The following is a 12,755-nucleotide window of genomic DNA, read 5'->3' as shown; positions in this document are numbered from 1 at the left end:
CTGATGCGAGCTGGGAACTGTGGGACCTGGAATCCAAGATATTTATATGGCAACGGGCTGGGGAAAGATCAATATGTTCTTGAATTAGTTTGTAGCTGGCATAGCTACAGAGCCACTCAAGTTCTCATAAACCCTGGCCTTCTACTCAGAGACCACAATAGAAATTCACACTGACACCTGCAAAATAGGCCTCTTTATCATTTTTCTGATTATTCCAGCAAAATCTATAGTTCTCTTACAGCATTTTCATTAGGTCTAGACTCTAGTGCTTGAAAAAGGAGTCCCAGATTTATTTAGAGCAAGGTGACATATTCTGCTACCAAGTTCTTTCATAGTCACATAAAAGGTTCACTTGGACTTTCAGTTAACCTTTTTATTTAATGGCATTTATGTTGCTGTCTAAGTGGAGAAGATAGACCACACAGTAAAGACTAATCTGCCCAAGATAAAGGTGATGTGTGTGTGTGTGTGTGTGTGTGTGTGTGTCCCAGCATTATTCTGGCAACATGCTATTCCCTTCCTTACCTGCAGATGAATGACCACATTCCCCAGGAAATCATCCTGCCCTTTATTTTTCCGAGCATCCTTAATAATTCTGAATAGGCAAAAGCAAAACAAGGAAAAAGAAGAGAGAACATTTCTCATGTATCAAAGAGAAAAAGAAATGTGCTGCCATATTTAAATATTTTGTTTAGTCTTATCAGCTGAGTTATGTAATTAATAGAATTTCATAGGCAAAAGGCTCATAATTAGCCCAAACCTCTTCAGGCCACGAAGGTCACTCAGTTCTTCCAGTTTGTGCCGTACAGGTTCAACAGCATCAAAATCCCTGGAAGAAAGCAAATAAAAATATGCCTTGATGTTCCTTTTCAAGACCCCCAGGAAACAGAAAGAAAAGGAATCAAAGCAAGGAGAGCAATTGATTGATTGATTGATTGTTTAATTGATTATGTGCCATCAAGTGAGGGTTGACTTTCAGAAGCCACCTAAATATAAATATATACCTTCTCCAAAATGATCTGTTCCCAAGCTGGCATTTCTTCTAATAGTGGAGAAGAGTGATATCTGGGCTCAAAATAACCTGTTCATATTTTGTTTACTTAGGGGAGGTTCCAACCCCTCAGATGTTTGAAGGTGAACAATTTGCAGCCCAAAATCCCCTACCCCTTTTTAAAGCCATTAGATCTTCTTCTGAGTAATTTTTGAAAACCGACAGCACAGTTCTTTGATATTTTCAGTTGGGAAACAAACTATAGTTGACATAATAGAAAAATAAAAAGAGTCCCCTCCTTCACAACTGTTGCTCCACTTATCTCTGGGATGGCTTCACTCACTTTGTGGCCATTAGCTTCCAGGAATATTAAATGTTCATCTAGGCACAAAAGTAGTTCCCTTAAGAATTTCCTTGTTTTAGTCGTAGCATGAAAGAAATATAGGGTGAAGTTCCACTTAGAAAAGGATTTATTCATATTAAGCATATTTTTGGGGAGATGATGGACAGTTGTAGGGAGCTACAGTGTTGTCACTGTGATCTGAAAACTATGTTTATATATTTTTATCTTGTACAAATCATTAAACAAGCTGAGGAAAGAATGTAGAGCCTGGCTGTTAGAATCCTTTCCAACCCTTTCGCCAGCTGTGGCCATAGGCTTGTAGGCGCACACATGCATTGGAAAGCAAGTCAGGTTGCATATGCTCCACTCTGGTTATTCCTAAGTGATCTGTTGCTACCCCCTCATTATGTTGGATGGTGTTTGCCTAATGAATCTATTTCCTTTCTGACTTCCTTTGGAACACTGGTTCTCAAATTTTAATGAGATATAATGAAATTCAGTAGGAATGAAGAGCCAATTCTGCTTACCACATATCTAGCTGGAATTCGGCATTTTCTACATCGTCAAACTCCCTGGAAGAAACCGTTAAAAAAAAAACATAATTAATGCAAGGGAACATTAGAGTGAGAAGGTGGACCCAATCCCCTTGCCTGCACAGGGAGGTAAGATGGAGCTAGACCCACTCGCTCTCACATGCCAGCAGGAACAATTATCCATTCACTGAGCCAATTTAAAAGGACTACATCTGCATACAGATGTATACCAGGATCCTTTTCTGCTAAGTAATAAGAAAAGTAGATTTGGGTGGAACTAGTTGATTGATAGGCATATAGAGATGGCGGTCATCAACTATGAACCTAATTGTATGTACAAAGAATGAATGAGAAGTATGTATTCAGTCCACCATCCCCTTCCATAGCTAATGACAGAAATAAAAGATTAGACAACGGAGCAGCTGGACTTAAAAAATAAACATACAAAATCTCACCCAAACTACATTCTCTAGAGATACCTCAAATTGTGACTCCCAGAAAGTGGAGCTATGGTCCAATTCATCTGGAGCAATATTTTTTAACCGTGGCAACTTTAAGATACAGGGACTTCAACTCTCAAGAATTCCTCAGCCAGCATGGGGAAGTTAAAGTTGCCAAGATTGTAAAACACTGAACCATAGGCTGTCAGGCGGTCCTACATTACAAGTTTAAAATCAATGGCTATTGTACAGGAAGAGGTCTAGCAGTGTGTTTACACCTTTCCGATGTCTCTACTGTAACCCACCAAATCCTCTCTTTTCTCAGGCCTTGGCCGTAAAGAGAACTATCCTATGTTATTTGCCTTATAATAAACTCTTCCTGGGTCTTCAGCTTCAAACTGATCATCTCTCTCAGCTATTTTCTTCCCCAACAGCCAACCAAGAGCTTTTCCTGGATATAGTATTACATTTTCTAACCCTAAAATTATCTTTAAGTTTGATTTTCTAATAAGGCCAATTTTCCATTAAGGCCACCGCAAATTAAATATGGTAAAGAGATGAGACATACAGAATGAAGGTTTCATCCCACACTGGATTTAATGTCTGATGAATGACTTGTGTGCGATGAGTCTGGTCCTCTGGCAGCAGGTTCTTCACCACACCCTTAGATCGCCTTTTGTTCTCATGAGAACCATGGTCTGAAGAGCCCTGATTTTTTCTTTCTATCCCTAGGAGGCAGTATGGATCGCTTAATCCTGAAAGCAAAGAAGGAGCTTTAAAATGTGCAGGGGTCATGGACTATGATAAGGTTTCATAACAAGTAGCAGAATTATGGCAGGAGATCCTCTAAACCAGGGGTTTCCAATCTTGGAGACTTTAAGACCCCTGCTCTAAACTTTTCTTTCCCCATTCCACTATTAATCTTGATACTGTGCATGATCATTATTTTCCACTATTCCTGAAAATCCAAGGAAAAAAATAATGTTGCATTATTTTTGCTTCATTCATTTTCCACCATCAATTAATCTGCACCCTGCAGGCAGCTTCTTTTATTTGAAGGATCATCATCTGCTTCCTCTTTCTTCTGATAATTACACTCAGCCTCCTCTAAATATTTCAGGCACCAAAAGATTGGCTTAACTCAAGGGTGAAATCCAGCCGGTTCTGACAGGTTCTGGAGAACCGGTAGTGGAAATTTTGAGCAGTTCAGAGAATGGGTAGCAGAAATTTTGAGTAGTTCAGCGAACCGGCAAATACCACCTCTGGCTGGCCCCAGGAATGGGGAGGGAATTGAGATTTTGCAGTATCCTTCCCCTGCCACGCCCACCAAGCCACGCCCACAGAACTGGTAGTAAAAAAATTGGATTTCACCACAGACTTAACTGTACTGTGTGAACTAAGTTGTCATGATTTGCTCAGCAAAGTATGAACAAGGCCATCGTATGTTCAGGGATCACAATTAAAACAAATCAAGGCTAAAAGGGTAACAATCCAATCAAAGTGCTACTTAGGATTAAGATGAGGACTACAAGCAACCTTTCTAACCATAAACCTTTCTCTTTATGCTCCTCCACTAAAATATTTGGCTGCCTTATGGGGAAAAATTATAAAAGGTAATGTAACAGGTAGAAAAGCTTCCTTCCTCCAGACATGAAATTTCATATTCATTAGTGTTGTTTTAATGGCATAATTTGCATAATTCCCATTTCCAAAGATTTTATTATAGTCCTAGTTCTGCACAGAATTAGAAAGTCAATCAGTCAATATTTCTCTCCTCCCTCCCTCCCTCCCTCCCTCTCTCCCTTCCTTCCTCTAGATGTATAGTTCAGTATCAACAGCACAATAATTATACTTCATCTCAAGCCAACCCAAGACCTTGCCCAGTGGCTTCATAAAGGTAAAGGTAAAGGTTCCCCTCACACATATGTGCTAGTCATTGCTGACTCTAGGGGGTGGTGCTCATCTCCGTTTCAAAGCCGAAGAGCCAGCGCTGTCCGAAGATGTCTCGGTGGTCATGTGGCTGGCATGACTAAACGCCAAAGGCGCATGGAATGCTGTTACCTTTCCACCAAAGGTGGTCACTATTTTTCTACTTAATCTCCAAATTTCTGCATTTGAGCTGTGGTTTGTTTTTTGCACTTACCACTGACATCTTTACCCAGAATATTTCTGGCTTGCTTCACAGTGGCTTTAAGACAAAAAATTGGCCTCTGAAAAACAAAGAAGATCTTAACATAAGGCTCTAGCTAGCAGGTGAACAAAATAACATCTGGGATGTCCAGGTTGATATAATCATTAAAATGAAAAAGGCTAATGAATAATAATAATATGAATCTTCAGATTAATCTGGAATACAAACAACAAAGTATGCTTGGAAACCCTTTTGCAACTAAATAAATAGAACAATTCCGTAATAAGAACCTACAAGTGAATGGAAAATTGGAGTTAGGTCTTACCTCTAGCTCTTTGACCCTCTGTAATATAATTTGATGTTGTCCTGGATCAATACTGAAGGCCTGGTTTGAATATTAGAAAAGAAATTTTCAGAGTGAGAATTTGGTTTCAATAAAATAGGAAAGCCTTTAAAGCAGGGGTGTCCAGACTTGGCAACTTTAAAACTTATGGACTTCAACTTTCAGAATTCCCCAGCAGCATGGCTGGCTGAGGAATTCTGGGAGTTGAAGTCTAGAAACCTTTAAGTTGCCAAGTTTGGACACCCCAACTTTAAAGTAAAAACAAACGACAATAGAACATGAGTTTCTTTTAAGAAGGAATTAAGATTCTGTATCCTGAAGTCATATCTTCCTCATAATTTCAAAAGCCCTTGGTTTTCAGTCCATTCAGGTGGATTTCAGCAGGTTCTGACCAGTTCTGGAGAACCGGTAGTGGAAATTTTGAGTAGTTCAGAGAACCGGTAGTAAAAATTCTGACTGGCCCCACCCCCATCTATTCTCTGCCTCCCAATTCCCAGCTGATCGGGAGGAAATGGGGATTTTGCAGTATCCTTCCCCTGCCATGCCCACCAAGCCATGCCACGCCCACCAAGCCACACCCAAAAACTGGTAGTAAAATTTTTTGAAACCCACCACTGATTCAGACCTTTGGCAAGAAGGCCAAAGACAGAGTGATTTGGTGGGGGTGGGCACGGGAGTGGGAGAGGAAGACAGTGGGAGAAAAACAGAGGCAGGGTGCATCCTGTCTACCAACATAGTTACTATATTGCAGAAAATTACTATTTGTCCATTAGCATTTGGGAGAGAGAGAAAAAAAATGTACAATGAAGAAGAAAGAAAAGAATGTAGTCTTAAGTGCAGCCCCAAAGCCTTGGGGATGAATAATAAGATAGATGGATCTGGCTCTTTATCCCAACCTTTTGCACATATTCATAGAGCTCATCTGAATCAGTAACATGATTCTGTTCCACTTGGCCCACACGATGGAGAATGGTGTAAAGGACCTCTTCATACAGCAGGGTGAGCTGCAAGAAATAATTAAACAAAAATTGAAAACAGATCGGAATGAAATTAGTGTAATTTGGCTTAGCATGGTTGCAAACTATTTTACAGTTTGCAAATATTTTTTTTACAGTTTAAAAGCAATACGAATTTAGAAAAAAGAAGGAAAGGAAGGAGATAAGTAAACAAGAAAAAAAATTAAAAAGCCCATCTAAAAGCGGGAGCGTGTGGGAGTGTAACAGCGGGCTAGATGGACTAAAACAATGATGTGCCAAAGTCCAGCAAAAATTCAAAGTACGCCTGATGGATAAAAATATCAGAGCCGCCCAAGGAAAGCTAGACTTCTCCTCAATTTGCCTTCTAAATTATAATAGTCTGTGGCAAGATGGAGGAAAAGTAGCTGATCAGAGTCCAATACACTTAGGTTAGGAAATGAAGGTGGGGGAGAAGCATGTGAAGTGTGCAAAGATGAGTAGGTAGACGGGAAGAGGTACCTCTCTTCTATAGTTAACTATTTTATTTGCCGCTTTTTGACTGCTACTTCTTTTACTATCTTTTCCACATTAGGAAATCTTACTGGAATCAAGGTGCTACAAGACAACTTTTGGTACCTACTTGATTACTAGATCATTAATTGAATTACTAATAAGATACCCTGCCTTCTTTCATTTGTTGGCAAGATGGCGTTCATCAGTGAGGGTACCTCTAATGAGTCGTGCTGAAAAGAAGGAATGTATTAAAAGAGACCATCGTATTCAAGCTTTTGATTCCATTTACAGTATGCAATTGTGGTGTGTGTTGTTGCTTTCTGTGCTGATTTTGCCCACCAAAGAAAGAGAGGAGGAAATATATTCTCTATGTTTACTCTTCCCAAAGGGAGGAAGCAAGCCAACCTGATATGCTTTCTAAATCCCCGGCAGCAAGCAGAAAGGAGAAATACAGTACGAGGTCATTAGGCAAAAAAGGAACGGGAGGGTAGTACCTGAGAGATCAGATCGCCTATAATACTTACTAGGTATGCATTTTCTCATTTAAGCCTGTCAATTTATTCCTGGGAGCCTGCTTATTGAACCAATTTGTGACTAATTTTGTAATAATACTGGTTTACTTTATATTGCATTTCAACAGTGGAACTAGGTGCTGGTGCAGAACATCTAAACTAGGGGTGTCAAACTCAATTTCATTGAAGGCTGCATCAGGGTGGGAGTGGCCAGCTCGATGTCATTCATGTCGGGGCACCTGTGGTGGCCTGAGTGCTCTGCCAGTGAAAATGGAGCTCCGGAGGGCCACTCCATTTTCACTGACAGAGGGTTGTAGGAGGCTGTCGCAGCCGAAAATGGAAGCGTTTTCGCTGGTAGAGACACCTTGGGCCGGTCTTTTGCTTTTTCCAGGGAGCCCCTGTGGCCCAGATCTAAGCATCCCACAGGCGACATCCCGCCCGCGGGCCTTGAGTTTGACATCCCTGATCCAGTGGTGGGTTCTAACTGGTGTTACCACTGGTTCGCTTCGCGCAAGCGCATTGAATTACCTAAAGAGCTGAGGCAGCTCTGCCGCGCCTTTCAGCTGGGCTAAACACAAAGGAATAAAGATAGGAATAGCGCAGTGGCAGGCGGGAGGGCCCAGCTGACGGTAGAGCGAACTGGTTCGCTTCGCGCAAGCGCATTGAATTACCTAAAGAGCTGAGGCAGCTCTGCCGCGCCTTTCAGCTGGGCTAAACACAAAGGAATAAAGATAGGAATAGCGCAGTGGCAGGCGGGAGGGCCCAGCTGACGGTAGAGCGAACTGGTTCGCTCTCACGTCAACATTTCCACTACCGGCTCTCCTGAACCGGGGAGAACCAGTAGCAACCCACCACTGCCCTGATCTAAACTCTAGAGATTCCAATATAGTACAGCCTTTCTTTTCTAAATGAGCAAATAATTCTGATCAAATGTTTTCAATAAGAGGTCACCCTGTGAAACTGGAGGGAGAATGTGAACTGAAAAGGATCAGCATGATTTAGTGACGGTTCAAAATTATAATGGCACTGAATAAAAAGGACTTCTGACTGCTTTTCACACTTACAACCATTACAGCATCCCCATGGTCACATCATCGAATTTCGGGCATTCGGCAACAGGCATGTATTTATGACAGTTGCAATGTCCCAGGGTCATGTGATCACTATTTGTAACCTTCCAACAAGCAAAGTCAGTGGAGGAAAGCCAGAGTCACTTAAAAAGCAAAGTTCACAGTTAACAATTGCTTTGCTTAGCAACGGAAATTTTAGGCTCAATTTGTTTGTAGGCCAAGGACTACTTGTAGATCTTTTCCCTAATATACCTTATGGTCATTAATGAATGAGTTTCTTACCTCTCTCTTAGATAATTTATGGGAGAGATCCATCTAAAGAAAAAAAACAAAACAATTTCACTATAAATTCATTTTTTAAAATGCCTAGACTGTAATGTTTTTTTGGTGCAAAGGAAGAAATACCAGTTCCCATTACCAACCTGTTCATACTCACTTATCAGCAGGACACCACGTGGGTGTAAATGAGAAGTCTTTTACAACCAAGTTGGACACTGGAATCAATTACTGGCTTTCAGACACTGGGTTAAGGCATTGTTTATTTAGCCATACATTTTAAAATATTGGTAGCACTTCTTTTTGGTTTTTGTGATTTTATTTGCTGATTTCATTTATATGTTATCATATCTATCATATAGAGGTAGAACCGTTTATTTTATATTACCCAGGAATCTGATTTAATGATGGATGATAGTAAAATTAATTTAAATCAATCCAAGTTTTCTTGAATTTTTATTTAATTTTGTGTTTACTAATTTTTAACAGTGATATATCAAAAATAGCAAAGCTTCACTTTATAGACTTTATATTAAATTATTGAAACAAATGCATTATGCCAAGTACTGCTTAAGTACTACTAATGCTTAGGGGAACATATTCTACATAACTTTCTCCTCAAGGAACACCATGTATAATATACTATATATATTATATACAGCTAATTTGTTTATATAAAGCTAATTCAACAGCTTTGAACACACGATAACTATTTTAGCCACTGCTAACAGACAAACAGCTATTTTCTTTACACTAATTTAATGTAAACAGTATGATTCAATAACTGAATCTTCTGAAATTTCACACCCCATGATACCGAATGTATAGCTCAGGATTGTTCATAATGAAAAGTAACATAGAAATGCTTTGAATACATCGAGTAAAAAAAAATACATAACCATCATATTCTATTTCAGAATAAACAGCATTATACAATATTCAGAAGAGAATTCAGAACTAGTAAGCAAACAAATTTAATTGCGTAATAGAAAAGATCACTATTATATTTCTCCCTACAGTATCACCCTACATTTCCTTTTGCTCTTTTAAAGTTCTCTGTTTTTGATGTTCAGCAACAACTCTCATGGTCTTCCTTTCACCCAACCAATTCTTAATTACATAATAGAAAAGATCACTATTTTAAACTAACTCAATTTATTGTTTATTCTTCCTTTGCATCTGTTTTGCAATTCATTTCTCATGATAAACCATATTTAACAGACAGTTAAAACCAGGGGTCATGATTCCAAGGCAGAGCTAGACTGCTGTCAGAGCTACCAGGTTTTGAGACATCATGATTATTTATTTTGCAAGACAAAACAATACGTTACTTTTTATAATCAGCAGATAAAAAGCTCTAGAAATGAATATTGCAGAAGCTTTTAGTCTGCAATGCACTGGAAATGTTGGCCAGAGATTTTCTAGCCAACATGATTGCTAATTGGGAAGGGCAATTTGGCAATGGGAAGGGGGTTTGTTCACAAGATGGGGAATGTACAAATATAATTTATTGCATTGCATTCTATAACTTGCAGAATAAACGTGTTGGACAAAAGATAAACACACAAACACTCAGAACAGGAGATGCATTTAGCTACAAGAATTGTTAGGTGCCATAAGTAGCTTTAAGAGCTGTAATTTAATTATGAAGACTAATAAAAAGAAATCCTGTGATTTCTTCAAACCTCTCCTACTAAAAGAGCTATTAACTGCACAATTGGCCCCTCCAAAAATGGGTCCTACAAATAACACTGGATTTTGTGTTCTTTTATAGCAGAATAACCCAAGCACTATTTTCACTAAACTTGTCCTTCCCACTCCTGAAAAAGCAGAAACTTCCCACTATATTCACGACAATCAGCATTAGAATTTATTTTGTAACTATTATAGGTAGTCCTTGCTTAATGACCACTCATTCGGTGACCATTTGAAATTATGACAGCATTGTACATATGATAGTTATGACTGGTCCCCAAAATTACTATTGTCACAGTATCCCCTTGTCACATGATCATGATTCCCAACTTTCCCGGAGAGTTTCTCACAGCCAAAGTCAATAGAGAAGCCGACAGGAAGTCAGAAGTTGTGATCACATATGAGCCTCACTTAATGACCTGTGGTGATTTGCTTTATAATGGCAATGGAGGACTGCTGGTGACGTGAGGTGGTCACATGACATTGAACTTTACTACCATATCACTTATCAATGGAAATTTTGGTCCCAATTACCTTCCTTTCAATTATCACCATTAAGTGAGGATTATTTCTAACAGGGGTGTCAAACTCATGGCATCAGATTGTCATCATGTGATGTAGCATGACTTTTTTCCCCTTTGCTAAACCGGGGAGGCCATGGCCAGTGAGTGACACATCCGGCCCACGGGCCATGACTTTGACATCCCTGACCTATAATATACTGACACCACCACATTTACAAAACAAGGTGGGAATGAAGTTTAACTGAGTGAGGAGAATTCAAAAAGATAAGAGTACTTCCAGCTTAGCTGTTGGTGACCACACGGATACATCCACATAGTTACCTTGGTAACAAGTGGCTTGCTGTGGCCTTCTTTTGGGATGCACTAATCTCCCAGTCTAGGCAGCAGCCCTGGAATTACTTAGACATCTCCCATTCAAGTACTCACCATCTCAGACTCTGATTTTTTTTTTCCAGAATCCATTGATATCAGTTAGATGCTGTCATCTGCTATGATGAGCAATTTGCACCTATTCACATTTGTACCCACCAGTCAAATCAGACAACTTTCTTTCTCCACAAATCAAGCCAAGATTAATACTGCCATGTCTTCTTACATCTAACCTGTGCACTCCATCGATCAAAAATTATCCTTGTTTGTTCCTTTTAAACTCCATGCTAAAGTAGGAAGTGGAATCCATCTCCCATCAGATGCAGCTGCGCTACATTTCCCAGCATTTCACACTGCATTTTCACATTAGTCAGGTTTTAAAAAAACCAGCTGGGATGGGGGACCAATTCTTTACAATTGCACTCAAGAGACAAAGCTGTATCTTGACTTCTACTTCCAGTTTAAGAGACACAGCTAGAAAAAATGGTGTCATCGTCCCTGTATGCTCCTTACCTTCTCCAAAGCCTTTTAATGTTTTCAGACATGTTTCTTTATTTTAACAGTTAATATTATAAAGATCTTGAGGCATTCAGTAACAGTAACAGAGTTGGAAGGAACCATGGAGGTCATCTAGTCCAACCCCCTGCTCACGCAGGAGACCTGTACTAGGAATTCAAACCGCCAAACTGCCGACCTTTCCGATCGACCAGCTCAAGTGTCTTAGCCACTGAGCCACCTAGTCAGGCAAGTAAGAGTTCCATGGAATCTACTGAAATGTAATTTTAAGTGTGACTTTGTTGAGAAGCAGAAGTGCCTTATCACCTCCACAATGAATGAAGATTTATTTTAGACAAACTTACACAATTGAGTATGCTGCAGGAAAATATGAACAACCAAGGCTATTGCTATTAGGAGATTGGAAAAAAATAGCTTGAAAATGGGAAGGAGATTTTTTTTTTATGAAGTAGGCTTTGCCGTACATTATGCGAAAGATAGAAAGTGCAGCAACACATTTGCTACCTTTGTAATTAAGACAATGGGAGAGGCTGAGAGGAAGATTATGGACTCCTTGGTTGCCCTGCCAGATTATGTTTTGCTTTCTGAATAATAGTCAAAAGCCCCATTTTGAATTAAAGCCAGTCTTCCAATGTCTAGCTTTCCCACCCCAGAAATCAGTCGTTTGAAAGAATGATAATCAGATAGGCTGACCATAAAATAGTTTGATGAACACAGAGTTCAGATGTCATACAAAGATAGAAGGTGGTTTGGTTATAGTTATTTTGTATGAACTGACTACTGTGGCTTGCAAATTATGGCTTACTCCTTAAGAGCTATGCTCTCTAATCCCATTACGGTTTATTCGATACATCACCGTTAAATTATGATTTAGAGCAATATGCAAACTAAGATGAGAGTAACTAACAAGGCCCCTGGGCAAGTTAGTCACTATTTATCAGTCATGGGAAAGGAAGTTAGCTACTCAGAGGAATTCCATACTCAGAAAATGTTTAATAGTGTTAATAACTTTTTATTGTTTTATTTGGCTGTGAACCACCCTGAGTCCTTCGGGAGAAGGGCGGTATAAAAATCTAATAAATGAATAAAATAAATACAAAATACAATGGCGTTTGAATCTGCAAAACCTCTCCTCCAAAGCACCTGAAGGCAGAAGCAACAGATGGGAACTAATCAAGGAGAGAACTAACTTAGAACTAAAGAGACAGAACAATTAATCAGTGGAATAACTTGCTTCTAGAAGTTGTGGGTGCTCCAACACTGAAAGTTTTTAAGAAGAGACTGGATAGCCAGTTGTCTGAAATGGTATAGAGTCTCCTGCTCGAGAAGCGGGGGTTAGCTAGAAGACCTCCAAAGTCATTTCCAGCTCTGTTACTTTTTTCCATGCTTGTCTGGATTGATCTTATTTTCAACATTCAAGTTTGCATGCTGTTTTTTTTTTTTTTTGCTTAAAAAAAAAAATTACGGTAAGCCCAGAGGTGGGTTTCAGCAGGTTCTGACCAGTTCTGGAGAACCGTTGGCGGAAATTTTGGGTAGTTCGGAG

At 39.5% G+C, this 12,755-nt stretch overlaps 1 protein-coding gene across 7 annotated transcripts in view; it reads right to left on the bottom strand.

Moving 5' to 3' along the window:
- The window catches only part of UNC13D (unc-13 homolog D), a 73,623-nt gene that overhangs the window by 43,248 nt on the left and 17,620 nt on the right, over positions 1-12,755 (bottom strand). For all 7 annotated transcript variants that reach the window (XM_058166583.1, XM_058166584.1, XM_058166585.1 and 4 more), the window contains 8 exons: positions 8,115-8,147; positions 5,678-5,785; positions 4,764-4,823; positions 4,451-4,517; positions 2,876-3,062; positions 1,862-1,906; positions 761-829; positions 526-595 (listed from right to left, as the gene is read on the bottom strand). In XM_058166583.1, the coding sequence (XP_058022566.1) occupies positions 526-595; positions 761-829; positions 1,862-1,906; positions 2,876-3,062; positions 4,451-4,517; positions 4,764-4,823; positions 5,678-5,785; positions 8,115-8,147 (639 nt within the window). The remainder of the gene's footprint in view (positions 1-525; positions 596-760; positions 830-1,861; positions 1,907-2,875; positions 3,063-4,450; positions 4,518-4,763; positions 4,824-5,677; positions 5,786-8,114; positions 8,148-12,755) is intronic.

This window comes from Ahaetulla prasina, chromosome 2 (assembly GCF_028640845.1).
Source record: "Ahaetulla prasina isolate Xishuangbanna chromosome 2, ASM2864084v1, whole genome shotgun sequence".
Lineage (NCBI taxonomy): Eukaryota > Metazoa > Chordata > Lepidosauria > Squamata > Colubridae > Ahaetulla > Ahaetulla prasina.
The sequence above is the reverse complement of the archived record's forward strand: the minus strand, read 5'-3'. Positions and strand labels throughout refer to the sequence as shown.